The 27,581-nt window shown below is 39.4% G+C and overlaps 3 protein-coding genes across 4 annotated transcripts; 2 read left to right on the forward strand and 1 right to left on the reverse strand.

Moving 5' to 3' along the window:
• Positions 1-4,834: 4,834 nt before the first annotated feature.
• Positions 4,835-14,643, reverse strand: maco1a (macoilin 1a). Of its 2 annotated transcripts, none has more exons than XM_079485152.1 (11): positions 14,384-14,643; positions 13,744-13,885; positions 13,508-13,634; positions 12,544-12,667; positions 11,064-11,242; positions 9,045-9,537; positions 8,802-8,960; positions 8,519-8,701; positions 8,319-8,439; positions 6,341-6,515; positions 4,835-6,256 (listed from the first exon to the last, which is right to left on the reverse strand). In XM_079485152.1, exons 1-11 carry the CDS (start codon positions 14,461-14,463, stop codon positions 6,054-6,056), a joined length of 1,986 nt encoding a protein of 661 aa, XP_079341278.1. In that variant the 5' UTR covers positions 14,464-14,643; the 3' UTR covers positions 4,835-6,053. The 2 variants fall into 2 exon arrangements, with proteins under 2 accessions (XP_079341278.1, XP_079341279.1); XM_079485153.1 differs by having other exon boundaries at positions 9,054-9,537; positions 14,384-14,513.
• On the forward strand, positions 14,570-18,530 carry srfbp1 (serum response factor binding protein 1). The gene is made up of 3 exons (XM_079485151.1): positions 14,570-14,746; positions 15,792-16,366; positions 16,558-18,530. The coding sequence occupies exons 2-3, from the start codon at positions 15,812-15,814 to the stop codon at positions 18,073-18,075; spliced, it is 2,073 nt and encodes a 690-aa protein (XP_079341277.1). The 5' UTR covers positions 14,570-14,746; positions 15,792-15,811; the 3' UTR covers positions 18,076-18,530.
• A 922-nt stretch (positions 18,531-19,452) lies between these two features.
• e2f3 (E2F transcription factor 3) lies at positions 19,453-24,466 on the forward strand. Its single transcript, XM_079484152.1, has 7 exons — positions 19,453-20,032; positions 21,082-21,184; positions 21,334-21,553; positions 21,762-21,929; positions 22,040-22,154; positions 22,445-22,583; positions 22,688-24,466. The coding sequence occupies exons 1-7, from the start codon at positions 19,772-19,774 to the stop codon at positions 22,966-22,968; spliced, it is 1,287 nt and encodes a 428-aa protein (XP_079340278.1). The 5' UTR covers positions 19,453-19,771; the 3' UTR covers positions 22,969-24,466.
• The last annotated feature ends 3,115 nt before the right edge of the window (positions 24,467-27,581 follow it).

A 27,581-nucleotide genomic window follows, 5' to 3' on the forward strand; every position in this document is an offset into this window, starting at 1 on the left:
GGGGTCACACTGTCCATTCCTTCTCTGGACAGAACTTATTTGCATATGTATGCATAAAGTAGGACATCAAAATGTGACTTTTGTGGTGATCCTATGCATTTTTCACCTCCCAAAGCACTTTCACATGACCTTTGACAGTGACCTGAGTGTATAAAGTACAAACGTGATGGCAAAGTATTATGCATGCATTCAAATATTTGTAAGCAATAAAACTGTGGCCCTGGATTGCATCGTCGAGTGAAAAAAAGAAAGTGACCTATTTGTCAGTTATGGTGAAGCATACCTGAAATGTGACCTCTGCATTTAACCCATCCAGAGAGTAGTGAACACACGTACACCCGGAGCAGTGGGCAGCTATCACTGCAGCGCCCAGGGAGCAAGTAGGGGTAAGGTGCCTTGCTCAAGGGCACCTCAGTCGTTACCTGCCGGCCCAGAGGATCGAACGGGCAACTTTCTGGTCACGAGTCCGTTCACTAGTCTCTAACCATTAGGCCACGACTCACGAGTGCTGTTCACTACACTGTTTCTGGTCATTTTGGGACAGGATCTGTTTTGCCCAACTGCCAGGATTCATCCGCCTTTAAACTTATGTATAGATGCAGACATTGTCCGAAACCATACGTTTCATGTATGCACAGTAGCAGCACCGTATGTCTCAGAAAGCACGACATGCAATAGACATGCAAAAACTTGGGGCAGTATCTGATCCATGTTAAACATGGCAAGATAATATTTCAGAGGGGGTCATTTTGGGGCAGGACCTGTATTGCCCAACTACCAGGGTTCTACCCCTTTTAAACTTATGCATGGATGTACATATAGTCGAAAATAATTAGATTGATGCATGCACACAAGCAACAAATTATGCCTTATTTAGAATTTATTCATATTTACTTAGACATGCATAAATTCAAAGCCACAAACAATATCGAGGGGGCAATTTTGGGGCAGGATCTGTTTTGGCCAACTTTCAAGATTCTACCCCCCTTCAAACCTATGCGTGGATGCACATACAGTATAGTCCAAAACAAAAAGCTTGATGCATGCACACTGGCAACATTGTGTCTCATGAAGCATTTATTCTTAACAGCACTGTCTGTCTGTCTTATTTTCTCAATGAATAGAGGGGAACCTTATCTGACAGCAACATTCCTAGATGTCTTAATACATTCTCCCTCTATAACTGAAAAAACATGTTGTTATATAAGCCTGAAACTCAATGAGTCTCCTTCTTGTGGTTTTGAAAGTCAGCCGTGTAAATGTAAAAGTATGGAACACAGGGGGAAAACAAATGTATCAGCCGTCATATACTGTACCCCCTGAACTACCCCAACTGGTGTAGTGCTAAGTGCTATGAATTTTTTTGTGGGAAGGTGTTTGATTTGTGGCCTACCTTCATCTTGTTTTCCCATTGAACACAGGGGAACCTTATCTGACAGCAACATTCCTAGATGTCTTAATACATTCTCCCGCTATAACTGAAAAAAACATGTTGTTATATAAGTCTGAAACTCAATGAGTCTCCTTCTTGTGGTTTTGAAAGTCAGCCGTGTAAATGTAAAAGTATGGAACACAGGGGGAAAACAAATGTATCAGCCGTCATATACTGTACCCCCTGAACTACCCCAACTGGTGTAGTGCTAAGTGCTATGAATTATTTTGTGGGAAGGTGGTTGATTTGTGGCCTACCTTCATCTTGTTTTCCCATTGAACACAGGGGAACCTTAACTGACCGTAACTTTCCTAGTTGTCATGATACGTGCCCAAGCTTTGTGCAGTGATATATGTCTGAAACTCTGAGATCCTACTTCTTGTGGTTTTCAAAGTCAGTATTGTAAATGTGAGACAAGTATGAATTTTGTATATCACGTTATGCTCAGCCATTAGATATCATTCCCCCTGCTATAACTGGCCAAATGCAGCCTCAACGGGCTTCACCTTCAAAAAGGCCCACCCGAGCGAGTGATATATGTATGAAACGCTGAGATCCAACTGCTTGTGGTTTCAAAGTCAGTATTTTAAATGTGAAACAAGTATGAACTTTTTATCAGCCTTGGTCACCATGTGTAGAGGGAGGCCCACGGGCTGTTGGAGCGGCACACAATGCCGAGGTGCTCCATGGTGGTGAACTCCTCCCTGGCGATCGCAAGTTTGGCAGAGTCGAGGCGCCGGGCTCGTGCATAGACTGGGAGGCCAAACATGGTGATGTAGTGCCCTGTGTTATTTTGAATTTTTTTTTTTAATGTAACATTAAAATGACATTCACAGTAAAATAACATAAAATCATAAAACCAGTGTAATTCAGTGTAATCGACGTGTCGATTAATCTCACACATTATTACATATGCACACAAGCAACACTATATATCTCATATAGCATTTATAGACGTGTAACATTTTCAAGGCCACACACACTACATGTTAAACATGGCAAGATAATATTTCAGAGGGGGTAATTTTGGGGCAGGATCTGTTTTGTCCAACTGCTTGGATTCTACCCCCTTTAATCGTATGCATGGTTGCCCATATAGTCCAAAATAATTAGTTTGATGCATGCACACAACACAAACAACACTTTATGTCTCATTTAGAATTTCTTCATATTATCTTAGACATGCAAAAATGTCAAGGCCAGACAAGGGATAATTGAGGATCTGAGGGCATCAACTGGCATCAACAAGCTATTGGCAGATCTATGAGCTTTATGATCGTCCTCCACCGACATCTTTGGCTTATGTTGGCGGATCTCAAGGACGCTCATAAGAAAGAGTCACGGGTCGAAGAGAGGTTCTCGCGGTAATGGCGGAGCGTCCTCGACTGCCAAGCCATCGTACTGACGGACCTGCAAATAGGAGGATAAGTCCATGAGCAAGCAGGCTCCAAAGCCCATTGTCCCGTCGCTTACGTTACCGCAAAAGGCAAAGACTCAGCCAATGATCAGCTCCAGGGTGATCAAAGAAAGTCTGATGTTACCTGCGAGAACTGTAACAATTACAAGACGCCTATGTGAAGCCAAGCTATCGGCAAGAAGCCCCCGCAAAGTCCCATTGTTGAAAAAACAACATGTGCTGAAAAGGTTACAATTTGCCAAAGAACACTCTGACTGGCCTAATAAGAAATGGCGCAATATTTTGTTGACTGATGAAAGCAAGATTTTTCTTTTTGGGTCTAGGGGTCGCAGACAGTTTGTCAGACGACCCCCAAACACTGAATTCAAGCCACAGTACACTGTGAAGAAAGTGAAGAATTGTGGCGCAAGCATCATGATATGGGCATGTTTCTCATTTTATGGTGTTGGGCCTATTTATCAGATTCCATGGATCATGGATCAGTTTCAGTATATTAAAAACTTAAAGAGGTCATGTTGCCTTATGCCGAAGAGGAAATGCCCTTGAAAACAGGTGTTTCAACAAGACAACGACCCCAAACACACCGGTAACAAACGTTTAAAAGTAATTTAGCAAGTCCAGCAGCTGTCAAGAACGAGTCTGCCAGAGAGTCTGTAGTTTAAAGGTGTGCTGATGATGAACAGAACTAGTAGGCTATAATCCCATATTCAGTTTGATTTTTGTTGAATCATTCAACTGTGCTAGTTACAAAGTCTTCGAATCGTCTTTTACAACACGTGTCGCTTAAATATACAAAATCTGGCCCTTTACCCTGTCGTTCACATCTAAACTGTAGATTTGATTGACAGGTCTCCCTATCCCAGACCTGATTGGTTAAACTGAACCAATTAGGGCTGTGTTAAGGAATGATGTGTTTATGACGGCACTCACTACACATTATTTTCAAACGTTTCGAAATAACGTGATTAAATAAAAGCAAGGAAAGGGCAATCTTTTAATTTCATAATTAGCCCAAATTTGACAGTTCAGTTTTATCATCATGTAAACGTACTCGAAGATTAAGATGGACTGAGGACCATAGAAGCATGGGAAACATATGAAACGCTCCATGAACCCTTTGACCATGTGGCGGCGAGATCAAAGTGAGTCGCAAACGGTATATAAGTGCAGAAAGCAAAGAAAGTCGTTGTCTCGGTATCAAACTGTCTACTAAACCAGCTAAAAAGTAAGGGCACATAGATAAGTTCATATAAAATATTACTATTCGTGGCCTACAGAAATCTAATCCATTTTCTCTTTTAACATTGTTTGAAGGCAGCCTAAGTAATACTGACATTGGGTGCGTTGCAAACGGGATAAATCGCCCTATGAAGGGCCCTTCGGGAACAGGACAGCATACAAAATCGTCTCTCCAAATAAAGACAAAATGACGTTGTGTTTTGAGTTCTAAACGGACACATTAAGAGATAGAATTGCGTTTTCTCCTCTAGAGTTTACACATCAAGAGCTTTGCTCTTCAAAGGGAGTAGGGCATAGGGATGATCACTTCAAAAATGGCACGGGACAATTTTCATGTCGTAAACTTTAGGAGAGCATTAAAGAAAAAAATAAACATGGTGACCTCTAGTGGTTGTGTGAAGGCTTTCCAGTCTGAATGAGATGAATGAATAATAAGGAAAAATTAATGGCGTCAAGAGTTTTGAAAATAGCAAGATTCATACCAATGTCATTTTTGTTCATGGACATAATTTCTAGAACAAGTGTATTTATTCTGGGACACAATATTCTACAATCTTGGTTAATATTTTCTGTAAAAACAAAAGTACTTGGTTTTCATGGGTCTTCTCAGGTTTCCACAATAATTATATAATTGCTTATATAACTGTTATTTGACACGTTTAATTGTAGCTTTTGTTGCCTTTAACTTTTCTGCTAACCAAAACCTACAATATTTAATTCTGCTGTTAAAAAAACAACCAATGAGAAACAAAAGCATGTTCTTTACTTTCCACAACGTTTACCATAAAACACCAAATGCAATCCACATGAATACTATCCCAAGGTAGACAAAGATCCCAGTCATAAAACAAGGATTAAACCAAACAAGCATATTCTGCCTGAATCATAACACAATCCATAAACCACTGTGGCAAACTTTGTAATGAAACATTAATGGGATGATTTTACACATCATCCTCCACGTGTACATTGCATTATCCTCAATGACCTTAAGTGCTGCAAAGGGAGCAAAAATTGGCACGTCTGACCGAATTTAAAATCAGGATTATTTAAATGAAAGACAGAAACAGAGGACCATCAGTGGCTAGTGGATTAAAGAAAGTTTGGTGTCATGTGTAAATTTACTCCCTGACAAAACACGCAAACAAGAGAGTTGACCAATCAAGAGTGGAAGTGGCATAGGAGGCGTGTGGAAATGGATTTCAACAAGATATTTCAAGGCACTGGCAAAAAAATACCTGTTAAGACGACATCATATGCTTATCAGCTTCTCGACTAAATTCTATTTCAATTTTGTCCGGTAACAAAAAAGGACTTTCAAAATACAACAACATTCCCAAATATTTATGCAGCATTTTGTCAACGAATACACTACGAAGATCTGTCCCTTTTAAATACACATTTTTGAATCTTGGAAATACAAACATGAACTTAAAATACAGCACTGGAGGGAGAGACCATTGCTTTTCAGAAACCCAAAGAATATCTTATTCAGATTCAACGTCTGTAATGAAACACTATTATCCCCTCAAACACAAGATGATGTACAACACTGAAATGCATTTTCAAACAATGACTCCCACAACATTTTTCCATCACAAATACATTCTCTTATTTGAATACGCTTTCCCTTTTCTTTTTACATTCAACTTAAAGATGGTTCACCAGGGAAAAATTGAAAATGCTTCTGTTCAACACAAAGAAGAGGATGTAATAATAAAATCGAACCACAACAGCCTGAAGTGCCATTTATAAGAAAAGCTTTTAAGAGTTCCAAAAATATTCTTAAATACAAAGAGGGCAGTTTCTTGTCAAGGTGATGTCCCTTTTCATCTTACATACTGAATCCACAACAAAGAGTCATAAAAACAAAGGAGGGGTGAAACGAACAAAAATACTACCCCGTCCCATTTGCATACTGAACTTTTATACTAATTCTAGAGGAAATGATTTGCACGTGGACATTCATTTCTTCATTGGCTGGTATACCGAGGCATTGGGATCCAAACTGGAAGGACTAGTGTCCATAAACTTGGATGAGTAGTGTGGAGTGACGGGGGTCATGTTGTTAGTCTCGGCAGAGTATGTGATGCTGGGCATGACAGCCATGACCTCTGCAATCTTATGCTTCAGCTCTTTAATCTCCTGCTCCTTCTGAAGAATCTGACCTGTGCGCAGGCCAAGAAACAAAGATGGTATGTAAGAGCAGAAGTAGAAATACATGAAAGACACTGAAAGGGTGAGGAACAGACCTTGAGCGATCTCTAGCTGTCTCTTGGCATCACCGAGTGCAGAAAAGAGATCCAGTTTGATTCTGGTCTCAGCACTCAGACTGTTCTCCAGGTGTTGAGTTTTGTCCTGCATGGCTGACAGCGCAGACATCAGAACTTCTGTGTCCTTCTCGTTTTCCTTGTATTTACGCAACTCCTGCGCGAAACAAAACACAAGGAGGTGAAGAAGTTTGTGAAGGTATTGTTTTAGTCAAGAATCGATTTGATCAGTCATCGGGAACCAAGTCAAACTAAAACTTTCTATATTTCAGTAAGTTGACCAAAATGAAGTCAGGCATAATGAAGCGTTATGTTTTTATTACCTTAGAATGAGCTATTTCTATCTACATACACCTGGAGTCCCCTTGCATGGAATTCACCACGTTGTTTCTACGGTAGCCCTAAACGGACAAACTGTTCTACAGAGCGCGTTTAATAAATACGTTATATCCTTCAGCAAAGAAGAAATCTGTTTGTCCTGTGACGGCCATGTAGTGGTTCGAAAGTGAGGGTGAGTGGTGAGCCGTCGATTGCAATTTGCAACCTCACCACTAGATGCCGCTAAATAGCTCCTTTAAATTTCATGTTGATAGTTTAATGTTAAAGCTCCACGCAATGGCCTGGAGCATGCAGCATTATTTGATGTGTCGATGTAATTTCAACAAAAAAAATGCAGAGCGCGCAAGACATATCGAGTGACCTCGCCCCCTTTTAAAATAACGAATAGCGTTTCGTTTACAGCACACAGTCAGCATGGCAAATCTGCATTTAACAGCGTGATAGCCTCAGTGACATTGTAAGTCTATTGAAAAGAACAGGCAGATCAGTGATACCAGTGATGTGTAATTTGAAGCCTGTTTTTTACGTTGGTGAGTGACACTGGCGTTTGTCTTCTCCTTTACTTACCAAGGCTGTGATGTCAGATCTCTTCTATAGAGACTTGACATACTGTATAGACTTGAAACGGGTCAGATACGTTTGGTTTCCTTATCGGATTTGTGCGTATGATCTATGCAATCACGTCTTTGAACCGCAGGACACCCATGAGCAACCACTCGTGTGACACTAATGCCAAATTAAGCCTTTAATGTTAATGTTACCACTGTCTGGATCATCCCCCCTTCCATCTAGTACATTATGGGTCATTCACCATGTAGGGCACAATATATGTGCAAACAAGTGGCTGATTTGACGAACCGCTTCCACAGCACTGCTATGGAAGGGGGCGGGACTCTTCGGATTCTAACGTGGATTAGATTGGACAAGAACTTTGACGAGAGGCTGAAGTGTAGAGTGAAGTCATTGAATTTCTAAATTTGTTTGATCGCAACTGTCAGACTGTCAGTTTTGAACGCTTAAATATTCAAAATGGGAATATTGTCAGTGCATAAGAGCGTACGATTTTATTGATGTCATTAAGGATCTTACCAAAAGGAAAAAACGTTCGGTTTGATTTCACTGGGGCTTTAAGAACAACACACAACGACGACATTCGTTCAACATTTTTAATTCTCCATGACTGTGAGGTTAACAGAAACCGTTAAACGTACTCTACCTTACTCTAAATAAAATACAATTTTATTACGCATCCACACTAGACTTGTGTGACACTTGAAAAGTGTGACATTTCAACACAGAGCCCTGGACAGCAACCAGAAAAACTGTTGAAACATTTTTTAATTTACACATCGGTCTGACATTTTCACACTGTTATTATTAGCATTCAACTGTAAAGGTCACATTGTGACGCGTTGATTTTCTATTAGTCGCTTGTCATTATGTAAAAGGAATTCACTAAACTTGACCCTGCAAAATGCATATTTTTGTAGGAGATTGTTTGTCAGGTCTACCACATACGTATGAAGTCAATAAAACAAAATGTCTAGTGTGACCACAGCATTTGAGAGAATAACATAAACACATCACTGCACTGCCGGAAATTATGTAAGTGGTAGCTTACTTGCGCTTTGGGCTCCAGCTCTCTGATTTGCTCTTCTTTAAGCTTCATGTCATGTGTGAGCTTTTTGTACTCAGACTCCAGCTCACGGATGCGACTCCTCAGCGAGTCTGTGCACTCTCCCCTGTGAAGAATTGCAAGAATAAATCTCACCCACATATTAAGACTAAACAGCAATGAGCTACGTGTCATTCATGTCTTACCTGGAGGCAGCAGCGAGAGCGACAGCACGTGCGGCTGCGGCCTCCTCCATCTTTTTTCTCTTCTTCTCCTCGGCGAGCTGCTTCTCGACCGCGGCCCGCGCTTCCTGTTCCGCCTTGAGCCGCTTCTCCAGCTGCAAGATCATCTGCTTGTCCTTCTGCTTGGCCTGCACAGCGTTGTGAAGCCTAAAGCGTTTGCAAAAGAAAACAAAAATGTGAGACAGAACAACAACACTTTCATTTTTGGGGTGAACTATCACTTTAACTCAAGCTGCCAGGGTCTCACTTGTTCTGCAGTAATTCATTCTCCTGACGGAGTTGGACCAGCTCGGAGCGCATGCTCCTCTCAGAACTGCTCAGAGAGCTTATCTGACTGCGCAGGTCCTGCTCCACCTGTCTGCTCGCCTGCAAATCTGCCTTCAACTTCTTTATGTCCTGCTCAAGCCTGGGACAGAAAGAAATGCAAAAATCAGTCATCAACCAATCAGAGTTCACCCTGAATTGAAGCAAGCTCAGTGAGGGATCTTACCGCACTAACATGTCTGGCTTACTGAGCTGGTTGTTAGGTATACAGTTCTCCATCACGTCTCTATGGGTTGCGAGATTCTTCCCCGCACACTTTTGTTTCTTTTCGCTCCTATTGGACGAGGACGGAACGCTGCCATTGGTGGAGTTGTGGCTATGGGGGGAGGAGTTTTTGTAATGCTTGGAGGGGGCGGAGCCTCCGCCAACCTCCTCTTTTAGAAACAGGTTTTCGGCACTGCCGCCAAGCTCATTGATGAGTTTCTTAGAGTTTAGGTGGTTCTCCATGTACTCAATGTCTTGTAGTTTTGCATCAACAGTTTGGAGAATGTTGTTGTTTATTCCTATGCTGTGCAGGTGCTGTTTTTTGTCTTTCCCTCCATCCTTTCCCTTGTCTTTGTACTCGAGTTCGGGCAAAGAGACGGGCGGCTTCTTGGTACCGGCACTGCCGTTTTGAGCTATCGACACTGTGTCTGCTTCTGATGGGTTTTTTGAGGCGGCTGCCAAATACACAATGAGCACACATGAGTCAGACAGTGTCATTTAAATAAAAGAGTATGCGTAAAGTATCACTTAGTTTTCATTATCAGTTTTCAATTTTCCCTGACTTGACTGTAGTCCCCGGAGAGTGGAGCAATGCTCTACAAAGCCAAGAGCAGCGAAAAATATTATCACTAGTTCTTCTGGTATCTTTAGGAATAAGACCATCTATAATATTGAGCTTTACATTTGGGAAATACTCTTTTTGGACTGTCGATGAAGGATTGGGGTTAAAAATTCAGTGTTTATTCTTAAAGGAACAAGTAAAATGTGATTGCTCATGATATGTTTGTTTCATTGTATGCAATTGCGCAATATGTATTAAACTCCGGTAAAAGATTTAGTTTCCAGATGTGAGGATGTGTTAGGGTAAAAAAACTGAGAAAAATTCTGTGGACACGACTCCAAATGTGTCATTAAAATATTATGTTTTCTTTTTACAAAATACATTAACGCATAAATGGGAAATGGAAACACACAAAAGCATTTAGAGAATCTATTTCATGGTAAGATAACCTAGAACACTGGAAAATAGCATATGTTGTGTGTCCCCGCTCATTATCTGTGTGGTTTTATTCACGTTTTACATTTAAAATTTGCAGTTTGTTTAAAGCGGAGGGCTCTTTGCTTAATGATGTGAATGTAATGTTATCATTTTTTAGCTTTTTTCATATAATGGCCTGGGGACAGAATTGTCACAGATGCTGTGGAATGGTGTGAGCTTGATGAATATAAAGTTTTCAAATGCGTTAAAATTTTAATAAAAAAAACAGATCAAAGACATTTTACCAATTCAAAAGAATTTTACGATGCCCAATTGTCATCCTTTAAATGGTTTTATAAAACATCCTTTGCTGCAAAATATAAAAATGTATTTCTTATGAACCAACAGTAGATAGAAAGTGTTTAAAGGCCATACCGAACTTTTCCATAAAGTTAGCTTCGGTTCGAAGTAGTTTTTGGGCCAGATTTTGCTCCAATTGACATCACACAAGTTCCTTCTTTGATTTCGCCTGAAGTAGAGGCCTTAACAGTCACCTTTTCCACAGTCTAACTCTGGTTATATATATTTTTTAAATAATGTTGTTCATCTTTCCCAAGCTTTAACTCCGATACTTGTTATCATGATTTTACTACACTTTCACAATACACTTAGCAAATTCTAGGAAAGCGGTGACAACACTGAAGATAATATAACACAGTAAATATCACAAAGATTTGATTTATTTTGAGCCCTATGCCCCTAGATGTCTTGTTCTTTTCTCTATTGCATTTAAATGTACATTTATTCATTTAGCAGACGCTCTTATCCAAAAACGACTTGAAAATGAGACCGTTTTGTCAATGAGCTAAACTTTTAATGTGTTTAATAAATATACTTTTTCATATTAAATTACACAACAATAGTAAACTATGAGTGAATGACTGTTGACGTCGTTCTGATTCTATTCAAACACTAAGAAAATGCCCCATCCGGTGCTCTTACCGTCTTCGCTCTCTCTCTCCTGTCTCAGGAGCATCTGTTGCTCTGGAGGCAGGGCCTGCTGAAGGAGCTGCATGTAGAACTCATTCTCCTTCTGCACATCCTTTTGTTTGCGCAGTCGCATCTTATAGCTAACGTAACTCTTGAAGCCGAAGCCCAGTGTCACCACCGGATAGCCGATGCTGGAACAGCAGGGAAAATATTCAAACACAACAGTGAGTTAGTGATGACTCAACATCATACAAGTTCAGATGGTGCCAACACTCCCATGTGCTGCTATGGAGACGTTAACAATGTGTTAACAAATACAGAGTGATGCTATTACATCAGCTATCTTTTGACTACACCTTTAAAAGTTGGAAATTCTTTACTGGAGCTCAAGTTGGGTTTGATACTCAACATCCTTCCTTTCTAACAAATGCATTAATGTATACTAAAGGTGAATGTCATTTCAGCAATTTCTACGAACCAATCAGATTGCAGGGTTAGGTTTAAAGTCAATGTTAGATTTAGCACTGGGTTAAAGGAATTGTTCACTTTCCACATACATTTTCATGATCATTTACTTTACATACCGTTCTTATCAACATATTTCCCCAACTAATCAACTAATCGCATCCAGAATCAAAGTTTGTGTTTACATGATATATGTGTCTGTGTACAGTGCATATTCCTTTTGTATTCATAAAAACATACATGTACATGCATATATTTAAGAAAAATAAAATATAAAGATGTATACATCCGTGGAAATATTTAAGCCACCAAATTTTTACTCTTTACAGGCATGCGTTTTGGTAAAATTATCATTTCTGCTTTATTCTGTGAAATACTAACAATATTTTTCCCAAATTTCTAATTAAAATATTGCTTCTATTTGCTTTAATTGTCAGAAAATGAAAACTGAAGAAACATGTAAAAATCTTAAAAACCGCAAAAAACACAACAAGTTCATATTCATGTTTGAGCAATACAACAGTAATATTTCTACATGTATTTAGGAAAAGTTGTAAAATGATATTTCTTTGTGATAACCTGGATTTTAATGTGTCGTGTCATGCTGTCAGTCTATCACATTGCTGTTGGATGACTTTGTCACACCGGAGGTTTGATTTAGTTGAAATTCAACAGACACTAGACTGGAATGACCACAATACATCTAGAAATGCTCATAAAATTTTAATTTGGAATGGTCTCCTAATTTTGTCCGCGGCTGTAATTTAAATGATTGGTCACTATGAATATATATCTACATTTCCTAAATGTGTATGTGTTTGTAAATACAAAATTACATAGACAGTAGTAAACAGACATATAAACAAAAACTTTTATTTAGGATGCGATTGATTAATCGATTGACAGCCCTACTGTAAATATACATAAAGTTCTCACAATTTTTTGCACAGCTGAAAGAGGGACACTTCAGTCAATAACCCGGGATTTTAAGATCATGGTGAGATCACAACTGAAAGAAAAGACTTACCAGTGAGCAGCGAAGGGACGGCAAAGGTCTACATGAAAATGCTTCAGATCCTTGAAACGGATGGCCGCTTCGATGTATACAAAGAGAATCCAGAGGGAGACAGTGGGCAGACACACGCCTCGTTCTTGACAGAGAAAATACCACGGCAAAAAACAAAGCAAAACATATAAATAAATACAAGTTTTAAATGATCTGCGAATAAAAGATCTCAATTTTACCGTAACAACAGCGTTTTACAACATGGCCCCACTAATAAAGATTCAAGGGGTCTCCAGCCTTCAGTTCTTGTAGCATATACAGGAATGCTTAATTCTATAAATTACAGTGACTACATTATATCATTGACCTTCAGACCAAACATCTGAGTATGTAGAAAAGGCCACTGGCTGTTGGCAGATCAATAACTTCACACTTTTATAGAGGCTCAAGAAAAAAAGAAAAGAAAAAAAGAGTCCAAACAAAAGCCCAGTTCACTCCCAGCATCCCCTCCTGTTGAGACATGCTGTGAGATGTATGTCAGCAAAGTACTCCCAGCTCAGGGCACAGTCAATCTATAAACCATCACTCAGTGTCAGCAATTCTTTACTCTTTCTTCTTTCCTGAGATATACTAAACTTCACGACAGTTGAACTGAAACCAACATTAAAGATCTCAGCTGTGAGCAACACTAAATCTGAGACCAAATTAAATCAACTCGAGCATTTCTATTACATGCGATGCAGTGATGCACAGCAATACATACAGTTAAGTGGAAGAGTCTTGTGTCATAAAATGAACGTTGAGCAAATATTTAATACATCTTCCTTTATGCAATCTTCCAACACCATCAAAATAAAGACAGAAAGACGAATACAAGCAAAATAAAAGCCCATTCTCTCTCCAGTGTAAGCAAAGTGTCTGTGAAAAATGCATCGGGTGTTTGGATGCTACAGAACGTATGATTTGACTCCTGATGTTCACATACCTGTATGCCACACATACTGCACCCACACGTACGTGCTGGCGGCGAAAAACAGCCATTGTTTAGGGATAAAGAGGAGACAGATGATGTCCGATGTGAACGCAACGCACACAAAGAATACAGAGAACGCCTGTAGAACAAGAAAAAGAGATTCAATTAAGCTACTTTGACTCCATGACACATAAGGGCAAAACGTACAAAAGACTAACACACAGCAAGCAGGGAGGACCAATACTCACCAATCCCTGATATCTAAAGGAATCGTAAACACTTCTGATGAAAAGCCAGAAAGGCCACAGGTACTCGAACCTAAAGTCTAGCACGAAATCCGCCAGCAGGACGAGTGCCCAAACGACCAGAAACTTCAGATAAAGGAAGGTACTGCAAGACAAGGAGAATGAGAATATATATATAGTGTCTTGACGTTGGATGTTTAAGGTTAAACAACAGAATTGCCAAAAAACTTTGATAACCCCAAAACACTTTATAATGCAATCTATGTCACCATCAATGAACATGTCCAAGTAGGTGCCTTCATAACGTTGACCATACAACTACTGATAACAGTGTGGGTGGCGTAATTGTTACAATCACGTGGTATAAACATACGGCACCTATCTATAGTCATAATGGCTATAAAAAGCAACAATGCAACCTGGACCAAATCGTGACGTGGAAAGCACCTAAATGTAATGTTTATTTTATAGTATTGTACCACACAGACAGCTTCACTCAAGAGGTGTGAGAGGTATTGTGGGCTAAGCTAAACGCGCAGGCCGGAATGAATGATGACACAGATCGGATCTGCTGTTTGAAAGATCAGACGCAGGCATCGGACTCGGTTGAGAAGCGCCATGATGGTGGCATCGGTGGCCGTACCTGCTGTGAATACCCTCGGTGATTCGGTTCCGTTTCAACGGGCGACGGAGTTTGTTGCAATCCGCATTGCGCCGCTTCATTCTCCAGCCTTTATATTCACGTAACTTGAAACACTCGTGGGAAACGACGCGAGCGTGCTAATACTGACGCGCATCGCGACGCGAACGCGGCGATGCCATTGTTTTGCTGCTAGTAGAAACAAAGAAAGAAATAAAAACACAGTGCGCGAGGCCCTCCCATTTTTATTCTGGACGTTTCGTGACGCAGGGACGTCGTGCGCGTAGCGTCACATTCGCCGAGCAAGATGGCGGCGCCCAGTGTAGCCGAGCGTTTCGATTAATTTTTCAAGTGTGGGGTGTGAAGGTAAGTGTCAATTTCGATGTAAATCTGTTTGATGTGAAGATTTGAAAGATGATAGTCATGTTTGATCGGCGGTGTGTCTTGTAATGGATGTGTTTTAAAGTAATCGCCCTCTGATTTGTGCAACACATGCCGTTACTCTCCGCCATGCGTGAAGAAACAGTAGACGGGGAAGTAAAGTTAAACTGTTGTTATGAGTTTGCAAATGGTTTGGTATTTATCAGTTTGTATGATGGATAGTTCTACTACAGTGTTTAGCGTATTTGTTTTATCACAGTAACCACGTATTCCTTAATGGTAAATTAAATCTACCATCGTTTAACAATATTTATAGTAAAACTGTGGTTATTCAAATGGTATTTAGGCCTCAAAAACTGAGTTTACGATATTTGTACTATAGTACCCCATGGTTACATTTTATAGATACATGGCGTTTTTAAAATATGCTCAACTCTTAAAAGTTAAAAGTCATCAGATTTAGCTTGTTTTGTTATGATGTCAAATATTTCATTATTGGACAGCTGCTTACAAACATTAGTTTTTATAATAACCATAAGTGAACATGTGATTCATTGTAATTTTGAGGAGATATGTATATATATTTTTTAATTTAAATGTATATATTTTTATTATATTGCTGTTGAATTCGATTAATCAATTCCAAAATAAAAGTTTGTGTTTATAATATATGTGTGTACTATTTTTATTTATGTGTATACACATAAATGCACACACATATATGTGATGACGTGTGTGTATATATATATATATATATATGCATAATGCAGATCTCCTCAAAATTTTTATGAATTACAAAGGCCCTTCATTTTGCACAATTTAGTACTCTTTAATATTATTATTATTATTATGATGTTCACAATCCCATAGAGACCAGTTATCTAAAAATCCCACGTACCGCTGAATAGAACTCAATTCTTAATCTCTGCCCCATTAGCTAGACACATTTGGTAATGAAATAAATTGGGGCTTATCGTTCTTAAGACTAGTATCATAGGTGCTTTTATTAGTATGCTTACGTGTATTTCAGACTCGATAAAGTCAATAAAGATGCCTGCCGTTCTGAACCTTAACAATGAGGTGGTCAGGCTGAGGGCGGAGGTGAAAAGAGTGAGGGTTCTCATCATCCGGAAGCTCATCCGCCAGATCTCGGTCCTTGAAAAGAAGAAAGGAAGTCCGGAGGACCTGGAGAAGCATCGCAGGCGAGCTGCGAGACTTCTGGAGGAGATCAAAGAGCTGAAAGTTATCGTGCCAGACAAAGTCACAAAGACCGCTCTGCAGAAGGAGATCAGCTTCGAGGAGGTGTGCAAGAATAAAGAGGCCACCCTGTCCGATCGAGCCGTTGCGCGAATTGCCACACACCCACAGTTCAACAAGAAAATCCAGAGCCTTAAGGATACTATCAAAGCCTTCAAAGACGAAAGAATAAATGAGATGAACTCTGAGAAACAAATGAAAAAGAAGGCAGCAGATTTGAAAGATAAGTCAGAAGATTTGAAAGATCAGCCACAAGAAGGCAGTGATGATATTCCTGAGAAATTAGACGATGAAGAGAAGAAACTGAATGAAGAGGAGTGTGATGAAATGATAGATAAACCTCATGAGGTAACTTCTGAAAAGGATTTTAGTTATACTTTTCTGGTGTTGTATGTTTAATATTTTTGGAGCTTGACAGTTGTTAGGAACTGTTTATTTTAAGTAAACTCTTAATACTTTTAATACTTTAACATTTTTGGCCAGTAATTATCCTAGATGAAACACTGACTTCACATCACAATCTTTCTTATTTCTTACAGGACTTGAGCGTCGAAGAGATTTTGCTCAAGATGAGAAGGGAGGTGAAGAACATAAGGGTGCTGGTCTTGGGTAAACTGACGCGTAAAATTGGTGCTCTGAAGAAGAAAAAAGGTCTAGAATCTGTGGTGGAGACGAACCAAGAATTGATAGCAGAACTCATGAAAGACATCCAGGCTTTAAGGACCCTTAAACCAGACCAGCCCACCATAACAGCTCTTCAACAGAACGTCGAACTTGAGAAAGTTTTGCAGGACCCTCAGGCAAGCCCCATGGACAGAGTCATCGCACACATCGTCACACATTCCCGGTTCATCAACAAACTTCAAAAAGTGAGAAATGTGATTGAAGAGAAAAGAGTTAAGGCTGTAGAAGCCAAACAGATAGAGATGAACAGACCGAAGAATGATGGAATGACAGGTATGCAGGAGGAGGAGGATAGAGAAGAAGATAAGGATGATAGTGAAGAAGATAAGGAGGATGATGATGATGATGAGGAGGAGGAGGAGGATGATGATGATGATGGTGGTGATGGTGAAGAAGATAAGGATGATGAGGAGGATGCTGATGATGATGATGATGATGATGAAGTAGGAGAGGCAAAACTGAGCAGTCTTTCCATTGAGATCCATAAGCCAACAGAGAGCACAGGCTCTGATCCTGTAAAGTTGCCACCGGTCCATGTGATCACAACACCTGAAAAATCCAAAGCAACCAAAGTTAAATCACAGAATGCCAAGGTCACACCTTTAAAGGTTTCCCCTATAAAGCCTTCAACCGTCAGCAATACAGAGTCTAAACTACCAATTAACTTTAAAAAAACTGAGAAAGAAACTGAAAACACCATAAAGCCAGAAACGAAAGCTCGGTCACAAAAGGACGACGAAGAGAGCGATCTATCAGACGACGATAAAGAGAAGGAATACTTCGACGACAGCACAGAGGAGCGGTTCCGTAAGCAGTCGTCTCAGTCGGAAGAGAGCGATGACGATGACTTCTTCCTCAGCAAAGTTAGCAAATTTAAGAAAAAGAAAAGTGGCAAAGCTAAAGTTCAGGCTAAAGAAACCCAAGCAGTGGAAAAACCTCAAGAGACCATCCTTGGTAAATTTGAGTCTGATTTCTGCTCAACTCTGTCCAAATCCAGCTCCTCCTCGCAAAAGGCGAAGCATGGCTCTCATCACGATGGTTCAAGACCACCTCGGTTTCAGAAGGGTCCTGAAGGCAGGATGAAGCCGTCTCTGTATAAAGACCGGGGCAATGACAGGAGGGTGGCGCCTTTCAAATCCAACAAACAAACATTTAAATATGCTGAAAAAAGGCAAGATGGACCTCCAGGAGCCGGAAGGGGACGGTCACAGTTTGAGCAGTATCAGAATAGCAGAGGTCCGGCTGGCAAGAGTTCAAATCAACAGCAACTATCGCTTCATCCTTCATGGGAGGCTAGCAGGAAGAGGAAAGAACAGCAGGCACAAATCCCAGTGTTCCAGGGGAAAAAGATCAGATTTGGCGATGATGATTAAGTGGAATCGACTGAAGTCTAAATATCTTGATATTTTAAAGCATCCTTCTGTGTTTACTGTGAATGTCTATAAAAACATACGTTGCAAATGTGTTTGTTTCTGCACAGTCAATGATTGGTTCTTTTTGTCTTGTACGTGCATTTAATCAAAATGTTTTCCATCTGTAAAATAAGACTGCATAAAAGTGTTTTTCTCTTTTTCTAAGAGTTCAGAGCCTTCATTTTAGACAATTAAACTTCCAGGATTTCTCAAGCGATCTTCTTAAATCATTTTTATGTGGATGATTTGTATATATTTTTACTCCAAAATGTGTCCCTGCTTCGGTTCAGGGTGTGTATCTACATAGATTTTATTATATAGATAGATTTATAGATTTCATAGAACATTGTTTTCTGAGTTATCTATAGTTATAAGATTATGTTAAATGATCATTTTTGTTTGTTCTCAGAACTACTAACAACATTTCTCCGAAATTTCTGTAAAATACTGTTTCTATTTGCATTTTCAAATGAAAATTTAAGAAACAGGCCAAAATAACAGAAAATACTTTATCAGATGTCAAATAGTGCAAAAAAACCCCACTAAAATGTATTCACTTATTCAGGAAACATTGAAAAAAAATATTATCGCAGTTTTCATGTGTCTTGTCATGCCGTCAGTCTTTCACGTCGCTGTTGCATGACTTTGTCACTCCTGAGTTTAGATTTTGTCGAAACGGTCACTGGACTGGAATGACCACAATACATCTAGAAATGCTGCTTCAATGAAAATGTGTAATTTTTCCACGGCTGTATTTCACACTTTCATTTTGTAATGCATTTAGATATTTTCCTTTTGTAGTTTAGAGGCTAAGGTTTGTTCAAATGTGCTCATGATGATTTATTGTACATCCTAATCATATATATGCAAGTTGTTTATGGTTTATTTGCTATTTGTCTACTTTACTTGACAGTTATTTAGTTACTAGGCTTATTTTAATAGATTACATATTAAAATAGTTGATCTTAACCTTTTTGACCTCAAGTCCCCTCCCTCCATTGTCCACGCAACAATATCTGAGGCCCCACTCTTCATTTCCACCCAATTAAATACACCAGAGCTTAACAAAACTAAAGATTTATATTATTTGTAACAATAATCAGAAATAAATATATCTAAATTCGTTTAATTAATAAACTAATATTCCTGGGACATATTTGTAAAAGGCTCCTGGTTTAGAAACGTTGTATGTGGATGCATTTGTCGAATCTACCGGCCTCTTGAGGATAAACGGCGGTAAGTACAGTTTTGCCTCGTAAACCGTTCCCGTTGGTTCCCAGATGTGCTTACGTCATCACCGGGGGCGGAAAACAAAACTCAGCCGGCCAACGATTCGGCGCATGCAAATCTCGTTCAAAAATTTCCCGGGAAATCTGAGTTTCGCGGGAGGACCTTTCGCGCGTAAACCTCATCCCCTACTTCATTGTCCGCTTCCTGGAGCCATTTTTCTCTCTGCTGAAAGAGAGCTCGTTCTGCTTTTTAATCGCTTACATCGGGCGTTTTAACATCCAGCGATCTCGCTCATATTACACCAATGTATTCTTAAAACGGTGCTTTTGAAACATCTGTGATTATTTTAATTCCACATTGGCGGATTACGTAGAAAACGAACATTAAAGCACAAGTGGGACAAAGGGAACCTGCGCCTCCGAAAATCATGAGAAAAGGGGGTTCCTCGGTCCCAGGACAAGTGTTGCTGTCGGGGTTGAGGGGTTCTCCCCGTGAGCAAAACGCTGTTTATGGAGTGGTTTCCGACCGACGGTGTGTTTATTCCAACGCGACTCGTCTACAAATAAACACACCACCGTCAACCAATAACGTTTGTTTGCTAGAGGCTTCTGTTGACAGTTTGTACACAACTCCTCTGCAAGGACCGACTCACGGGACGGGCCTTCGACCCGCATTAGGACGACCCCCGGTAAAAGTCTGCTTTTATTCCTTGATCTCTCGTTACGTTGCATTATTATGTGCGAACGTTGAATTACTAGGCTAGTGCCTTTAGCTTTCCTGGGCTGTCATCATGGCTACCGGTGGAGTTTGTTTTTATGTGCTAAATATCTCAAACGACCAGGTTTACTCCGCTGCTGTTAACAAACTGATGTTTTAAAATATAAAGACGCACAAAAAACGCGCAACACAAGTCTTACGACGCATGACGAGTGTTTACCACAAATACGCAACGTTAACGTTATGTGTATTTTCGCTTGAAATGGTTTGCTGTATGACTTCTAACACAACTAAGCTGTGCTAAATGTGACAACTAAACGTCATACGATACATATGTAATATTATGAAGTGACTTTGAACGATGCGAATCAAGTAGCAGTCGATAATATGTATCGTTCACGCACACATCTCTGAACTTCATAGACGTTAAATGACGTTTTTCGTGAACTTGAGGGGTGGTGTGAAAACTCGCTTTCTTAGCGAGTAAAGTTAACATTGAGAGTTGTGAAGAAGTTTGTGTTCAGACGATTGAATTGAAGTCTAGGCCCTGGTTTGTTTTCTCTGGATGGGGGATGGAGCTCAGGGACTTTGCTTAGCTGAATGCTAACGCTTGTTTTTTAATGTGATGCATTACAACGTTTTGTTAAAATCTATAGTTTTAATAGAGTAAATATAAAGCAAATAAAGTTGTCGATTGCATACCTAAACTAAACTTTCCACGGTAACCTTTTAAACAATGACAGCTGTGACTCCAGAGTCCCTCATTTATATCGTCAATTGTACTTTAAAGTGTCTTCGTACTTTGGGTTTTAGGAATGGGGACGGCCATTGTGCATCTTGTTTTTCACCTGCATTTAAAAATGAGAATTGTTGTGTGTTTTATTAGCCTGTGCAATTTATACTATTTGTCATTTGGGAGGTTTGTGTCTGTGTAGCCTTTTCGTGTTCAAAGTCCAAAGACGGACCTTTCAATGGATTTTTGTCTGTTTTTGTTGTAATGGTCTTGTTTTTCTCACATAGGCTAAAAGGAGGCTTGAACTAGACATTACAGACCATCAATATAGTGAGCCAGCTAAAACCCTTCGAAGTCGGAAAGGACCTCTTAAACTGAAGGTTCCCAAAGGTAATGCATTCAACTTGTCGTTTTGCAGTCATGCGCTGTGCACACACTTGTAACAATGTACTAATTATATGAAATGACGACTTCTAAATAAGTTTGTGCTAGAGACACTGTGTCCTGTTGGAAATTTATGGATGACTTCTGCATTTCAGTCCCTAAAACTCCACCGGAGAAGACTCGCTACGACACGTCCTTGGGCTTTTTAACCAAGAAGTTTTGTCAACTGCTGGCCGAGTCCTCGGATGGTGTGTTGGATCTGAATAAAGCTGCCATTGTGCTCAATGTTCAGAAGAGACGTCTTTATGACATCACCAACGTGCTGGAGGGTGTGCGTCTCATCAAAAAGAAGTCGAAGAACAACATCCAATGGCTGTGGGTTCTTTACCATGACATTATTTACATTGACATTAAAATGTTTTATTTAGACTAAATCTAGTAAAATTCTTGGTTTTTGTATCCGCATTGTGTCCTAGAGTTCTTACTCGCTTTTGTAAATTTCCTCTGTTTAGTTTAGAATGTTGCTTTTCGGATTTTATGTTTGAACTTTTTTGTGGTAAGCATTGACCTGTCACATCTCTAGGGGTTCCAGTCTGCCGTCAGAGGATGGACTGCCGTCTCCACCAGTGTCCAGTCACAGTCTGGCCAGAGAGATGCTGGAGCTCACTCAGGAGGAGAGACGTCTGGATGAGCTCATTCAAACCTGCACGCACAATGTCCAGCAGATGACGGAGGAGATCCACAACAAAAAATATCCTTCACAAGAAGTTGTTTAGGTCTTTTAAACGCATCAGGGAAGTTGTAAGGAGGAGCTTGAATGTCTGCTCGAGTTGTCTGCTGATTGTCCTTAACTGTTCTCACATATGCCTATGTGACATATCAAGACATCAGAAGAATAAAAAGCCTGAAGGATCAAACTGTCATTGCGATCAAAGCGCCTTCAGAAACGAAGCTGGAAGTGCCAGACCCAAAGGAGGTAATGTTTTGACTTTGGACTTTTTATATATTGAAATCTCGTATTTTTATGTTTATTAACCTGTCTGAGCACAAACCTGTGGAACACAAAGGAAGATATTTTGAAAAATCTCTTTGGTTTTGTCCCTAAAGTGGAAGTCAATGGGAGCGAATGTTGTTTGGTTACAAACTTTCATATTGTGTTTTCCATGCTTGAGCTTCATAGGTTTTAATGAAGATATTTTATTCTAACATGACAATTCATGACTTTTATTTTGATCTTTATACCTAAACCATCTTTGCATCTTTCAGAGTTTACAGGTGCATCTTAGCAGCTCCAAGGGTCCCATTGATGTCTTCCTCTGCACGGATGGTGGAGACTCAGGCAGTCCAATCCACAACGGCCTCGACGTGAATGGAAATCACACTTCATTTTTCAAAGTTTCTCAAGGTAAGAACTCACACATTTGCTATCAACCCCCTGAGAGCATTACATTAGCAGTACATCCAATTGAGCTTCATTATCATTGTATTTCCCATTCTCTGTCCATTTAGAAAGTCCTTCGGGTGGCACGGCCGATGGTGTCAAGATGAACGGCAGCTCCAACAGTTACTGTTATGCTTCCTCGGCTGGCAGCGCACCCATGTCACCACTCAGTTCCTCCTTGTCTTCCATCCTCCAGCAGCCAGATGACTCCATTCCCTTCGTGCCTCTGTCTCCTGCCCTGCTCTGCGACGAGTACATGCTGGGTTTGGGTGATGAGCAGGGTATAAGTGATCTATTCGACTCCTGTGATTTGGACACGCTGGCATTGGATGACCTTCTCAGGATATGAAGGTTCCCTGTGGTCAAAGATGGAGAGCTGTTTGTAGGTCTTCAGAGTTCCTGGGTTGACCTGTGAATCATGGCTTGCATGTTTTTGTGCTTGCACCTGTCTAATTGGTTCACAAAAAAATGTTGTCCCCCAAAGTGGTGCTTTGAGGCTATGGCTGGGTAGCTGTACCCAGATAATGTCGTTTTTAATGTTATTGCAGTGTGGCCGATAGCTCTCATTGGTGCTTGTGATGGGCAACTATAATTCTTAAAGGGATAGTTCACCTTAATGTAAAGTTTTGTCATTTGTAGACACGACATGATATTTTGAGAAATGTTCCAGTGTGTTGAGTCGGTACATTGGAAGTCAATGGAGCCAGTGTGGTTTGGTTACAAACATTCTTCAAAATGATCACCTTTTGTGTGAAAGTCAGTCACACAGGTTACGAGTAGCATTTTGAAGTGATTATTTTATATTTTTGGGTGAACTATCCCTTTAACCCCTGCCAGTAATGCCGGAGGGTCCTTCAGAGTGTTTCTGTATGTCTAGTCAATCTTTTTATTGAATAACCCTAATATTAAACCAAAAGTTATATGGCTTAAATGTGGGTGCTGTTACATTTAGTTGACGCTTTTAGAAGCTACGGTTTATCTCAGGGTACAGATAAAGGAGTGAAAGCTTTATGTGGTCAATTTGATGAATTGAAGTGTATAGAATGAGGTTTTGGACACTCTTCTCCTGAACTGTTGCCTCCTTTGCAAAGAAATGAATTTGGCTCATGTGTTTTCTCATTCATTTTCCATGGTACATATGTCCTTATGTAATGATTCTGTGTTTAGATAATATGCTAAATTTGAACGTGACCCTAATCTCTATTCCCCTAAGAATGTATTTCAGTATCTGAATTGCACTGAAAACTGGAATCTTAAGCTATCATGCACATGACATCAGAGTTTAAGACTGGGATCTTTTCCTGATCTCATTATTTTGTAGATGGCAAACACTTAATGGTCCCCCAACCATTTGTGGTCGGGTAAGAGATTAACCTCCTTCCCCAGTGCTGAGAAATGTTTGGAAATGAGTGTCATTTTATCGCTTCTATGGTGTTGTACCTCGTGTACTTTTTAGGAAGTTTGACTGTTTAATGCTTCAAATGTGAAGTAACCTAATGGAGTTTTGCTTTTGTGAAACTAAGTTATTGTAAATAATGAATTTGTGCTAATGCTCGCTAGTTCTTAAGTCCGTCAGTGGAATAAGGACGAACGTCATGCAGCCATATTGTGTAGAAATAATTTGAACACTGTTTGCACCAGTATGTAGGTAAATGATTTTTTTGTGATTGAAGCATCTAATGTGCCTAAGATTTTTGCACAGTACTGTATTCTAAAATGCAATTTAGCTTTTATGGTTTTTTCTAGTTAAGGCATTTATGTTTTGTTGAATTTATCTTATGCGGATTGTGAACCGCATACATTGTTTGAAATGGGTGGTTTTTTAAATAAAGTTAATAATTTCTGCCAATATTTCTCTTGCTGTGTCTGTGTGGTATATTGTGACATTTGGAATCAACCGAAGGATTGTTCATTTTTTTTGCAAGCCGCTTAATCTGTGTCTAAAACATGAATGCATTAGACAAAAATAATGTATGCAGAAACTGAAGAGCTTAGAATTCAGTAGTATCATACAATGCAAATGAATGCTTAGCCTGAAGGGGATTTGTTGTTAAAAGGAAAAAAAGATCTTGTGATCCATAGCATACTTGAAATGAGAGCTCTGTTTAAGGTCCTGTGTGAATTAGTTTTTTTTCAGAGCTGGTAAAGGAACTATATGGAGACATTTGTGAAATGCCCTCTGATGTTAACAGGATGAATGACTGCGGGAATTGTTTAAGATGGTGTCTGCATTTGCACGTCTTCATTGATATTGGGAGGTTTCGTTTTAAAAGTGCTTTCTGCTGTACACAACAAAGGAACAATGCTGTAGGAAAGCGAGTTCTTTAATATAAAGTGAAATACAGTGACCATTCAAATTAAATGTGATAAAACAAGTGATTCTACCTGTCTATTTTAAACTTATACAATTAATTTATATAGATTTTACCAACTGGATAAGCTTTATATTGTGTTTCTCAGTGATGTCTGTTATAATGACTGTCCTCCCCTTGCTTGCCTTTAGATGGCATGTTCTTCAAGTAAATGACAGAAACACTTCCACATTGAAAATGTATTGCTATTTAAGTGTAATGCTATTTAAAGGGATAGTCCACCTCAAAATGAAAATAATCCCATTATTTGGTCACCATCATGCCATTCCAAACCTGTATGACTTTCTTCTGCTATTGTGAACTAGCCCTTTTCATTTTATACTGGTCTCACAAACCGAAAACGTACATATGTTTGTCCAATGTGCATTGTGTTCCACTGCAACATTATTGATTGTATTAATAGTCACGTGTAAAGCTTTTCAAAAAAGATCTGTTGTATTGTATCCATGTATTTTTTGTCCTGAAGCTGATGTGAATGTAAAAGTAAATGTTTATTTTCACATCAGCTTTGTTTTTGTTTTTTAACCATAAGCATGAAGAAACCGACCATCTTGTTCTTCTAAACTCTTTTCTTTTCACATTCAGGCCAACATGCCTTAGATCCTGCTATAGACCAGTGGCTGTCTGCTCTTTGTCTGAGCTGCACTGAATGGGCAGGCAAACTATGATGTAATTTGTTTTTAGTAGCCTTGATTTCGTCTGCCGTTAGGTGGCACTGTTGAGACACCGAACAAGCCCCAGACACTTAACCCAATTCCCCAGTTTTGCTTGCCAGACACAAGGTTCATGAAAAGTCACAGATTTTTATCAGTTATTCAGATTCTAGTATGCATCCAGCAGTTAAAACAAATGGCTGCAGCTGTTCCCATTGGTTATGTGAAAACTGATATTTGTCTAATTCACCTGCTGCTTTCCACACATGCTTTGGGAAATTTCAGCCGGTGTGAAATCTATTTCAAAGCCCATGTGCTTGTATTTCCTTGAAACTTCTTTTTAAATATAAATGTTTCTTCTAAAACGTCTATGTATAAAACCAAATGCTTCCCACACTTGCAATACATGCAGTGACTCTATAGAACAAAAACTGCTCCAACATATACACACAGCGTAGAGATGCCACACGTGCGTTCAAACTCATCGTACCTCAGAGTACATTGCTTCTCATTCATAAAAGCAGACCGCGTGTTTTGATGTACCCCGATTGGCTAGGCTGCGACTCGCCGCATCCTATGCGACCAATCAGAAGCAGGCTGCTCTCCATCCTCTCTGCTCTCTCTGTCTCAGTTGTGAATCTGATGAATAAACTTGATCTTTTCTGCACACTGTGTCTGTTGCTGCGGTCAGAGGTCTGTTGTACAGCCTAAACGAAAACAGAAGATTATTATTGCATTGCAAACATTGCGGATAACAAATGCATCACTGTGGGCTCATAAAACACCAAATACATCTGTTCTAAAATCAGCTTGAGTCCCGTCATGCAGAAGGTTCTCATGGTGTGTGCGTAGTAAAAAAAGAAATCATAAAGTCAAATGCACCATATGCTAACTTGTGTATACATGGTATTCATATCAGTAGCAGATATGAGGGCAACCAAATGACCGTTATTATGTTAAAGAATGATAGAAAGTACTTTTATTGTGCATTGATATGACTATTTTTCTGATTCATGTTGAGCCTCTTAATTAAGATACAGTATGTTGTTAAATAAGCATGATTTATATCAAGCCAGAGTTATGTTTGTTAGGTATTTGTCTCTTGGGAGAATTATATGGGTTACCCAGCTTGGGTCTTTTTGTTTTTCATTTCGTGTGAAATGCAGATATCTGATATTTAAACACAGATGCCTCATTTGTAAACTAAATTACTGCATGCAGCCGGACAGTTTAAGACTACCAACCACCCAAAATATTATCCGATACTGACCATCATTAGCAGGTCTGTCCTAATACGCTTGACAAAAATGTCTGAAAATATTTTTCATTGATATAACACATGTTGTCTGTTAAGTTGAATATACGTACATTTGCCTAAACAAATACAGGGGTTTATTTGATATCAGGATGTAAGTTAAACTATAACAATTATGACATTGAGTATAAGTGTGAACAAATCTGTGATTTTGTGCCTATTTGCTGAGGCGCAGAGTGGGTGTGTAAATTAAATGAAATCATAATAACACAGTTTTCACAGTGTTATTCAACTATAAGAAAAAGTGTTGTTTGTAATGTTTCTGTGTTAATGAAGAATAGAAATGATATCATTGGACAGCGTATGAGCTTGATCAAACTAAATTTCCCATAATAGAAACGATGTCATTGGACAGTTTATGAGCTTGATCAAACTACAGTTCCCATAATGGAAACGATATCATTGGACAGCGTATGAGCTTGATCAAACTAAATTTCCCATAATAGAAACGATGTCATTGGACAGTTTATGAGCTTGATCAAACTACAGTTCCCATAATGGAAACGATATCATTGGACAGTTTATGAGCTTGATCAAACTACAGTTCCCATAATAGAAACGATGTCATTGGACAGTTTATGAGCTTGATCAAACTACAGTTCCCATAATGGAAACGATATCA

Source organism: Barbatula barbatula (genome assembly GCF_947034865.1).
Source record: "Barbatula barbatula genome assembly, chromosome: 21".
NCBI lineage: Eukaryota > Metazoa > Chordata > Actinopteri > Cypriniformes > Nemacheilidae > Barbatula > Barbatula barbatula.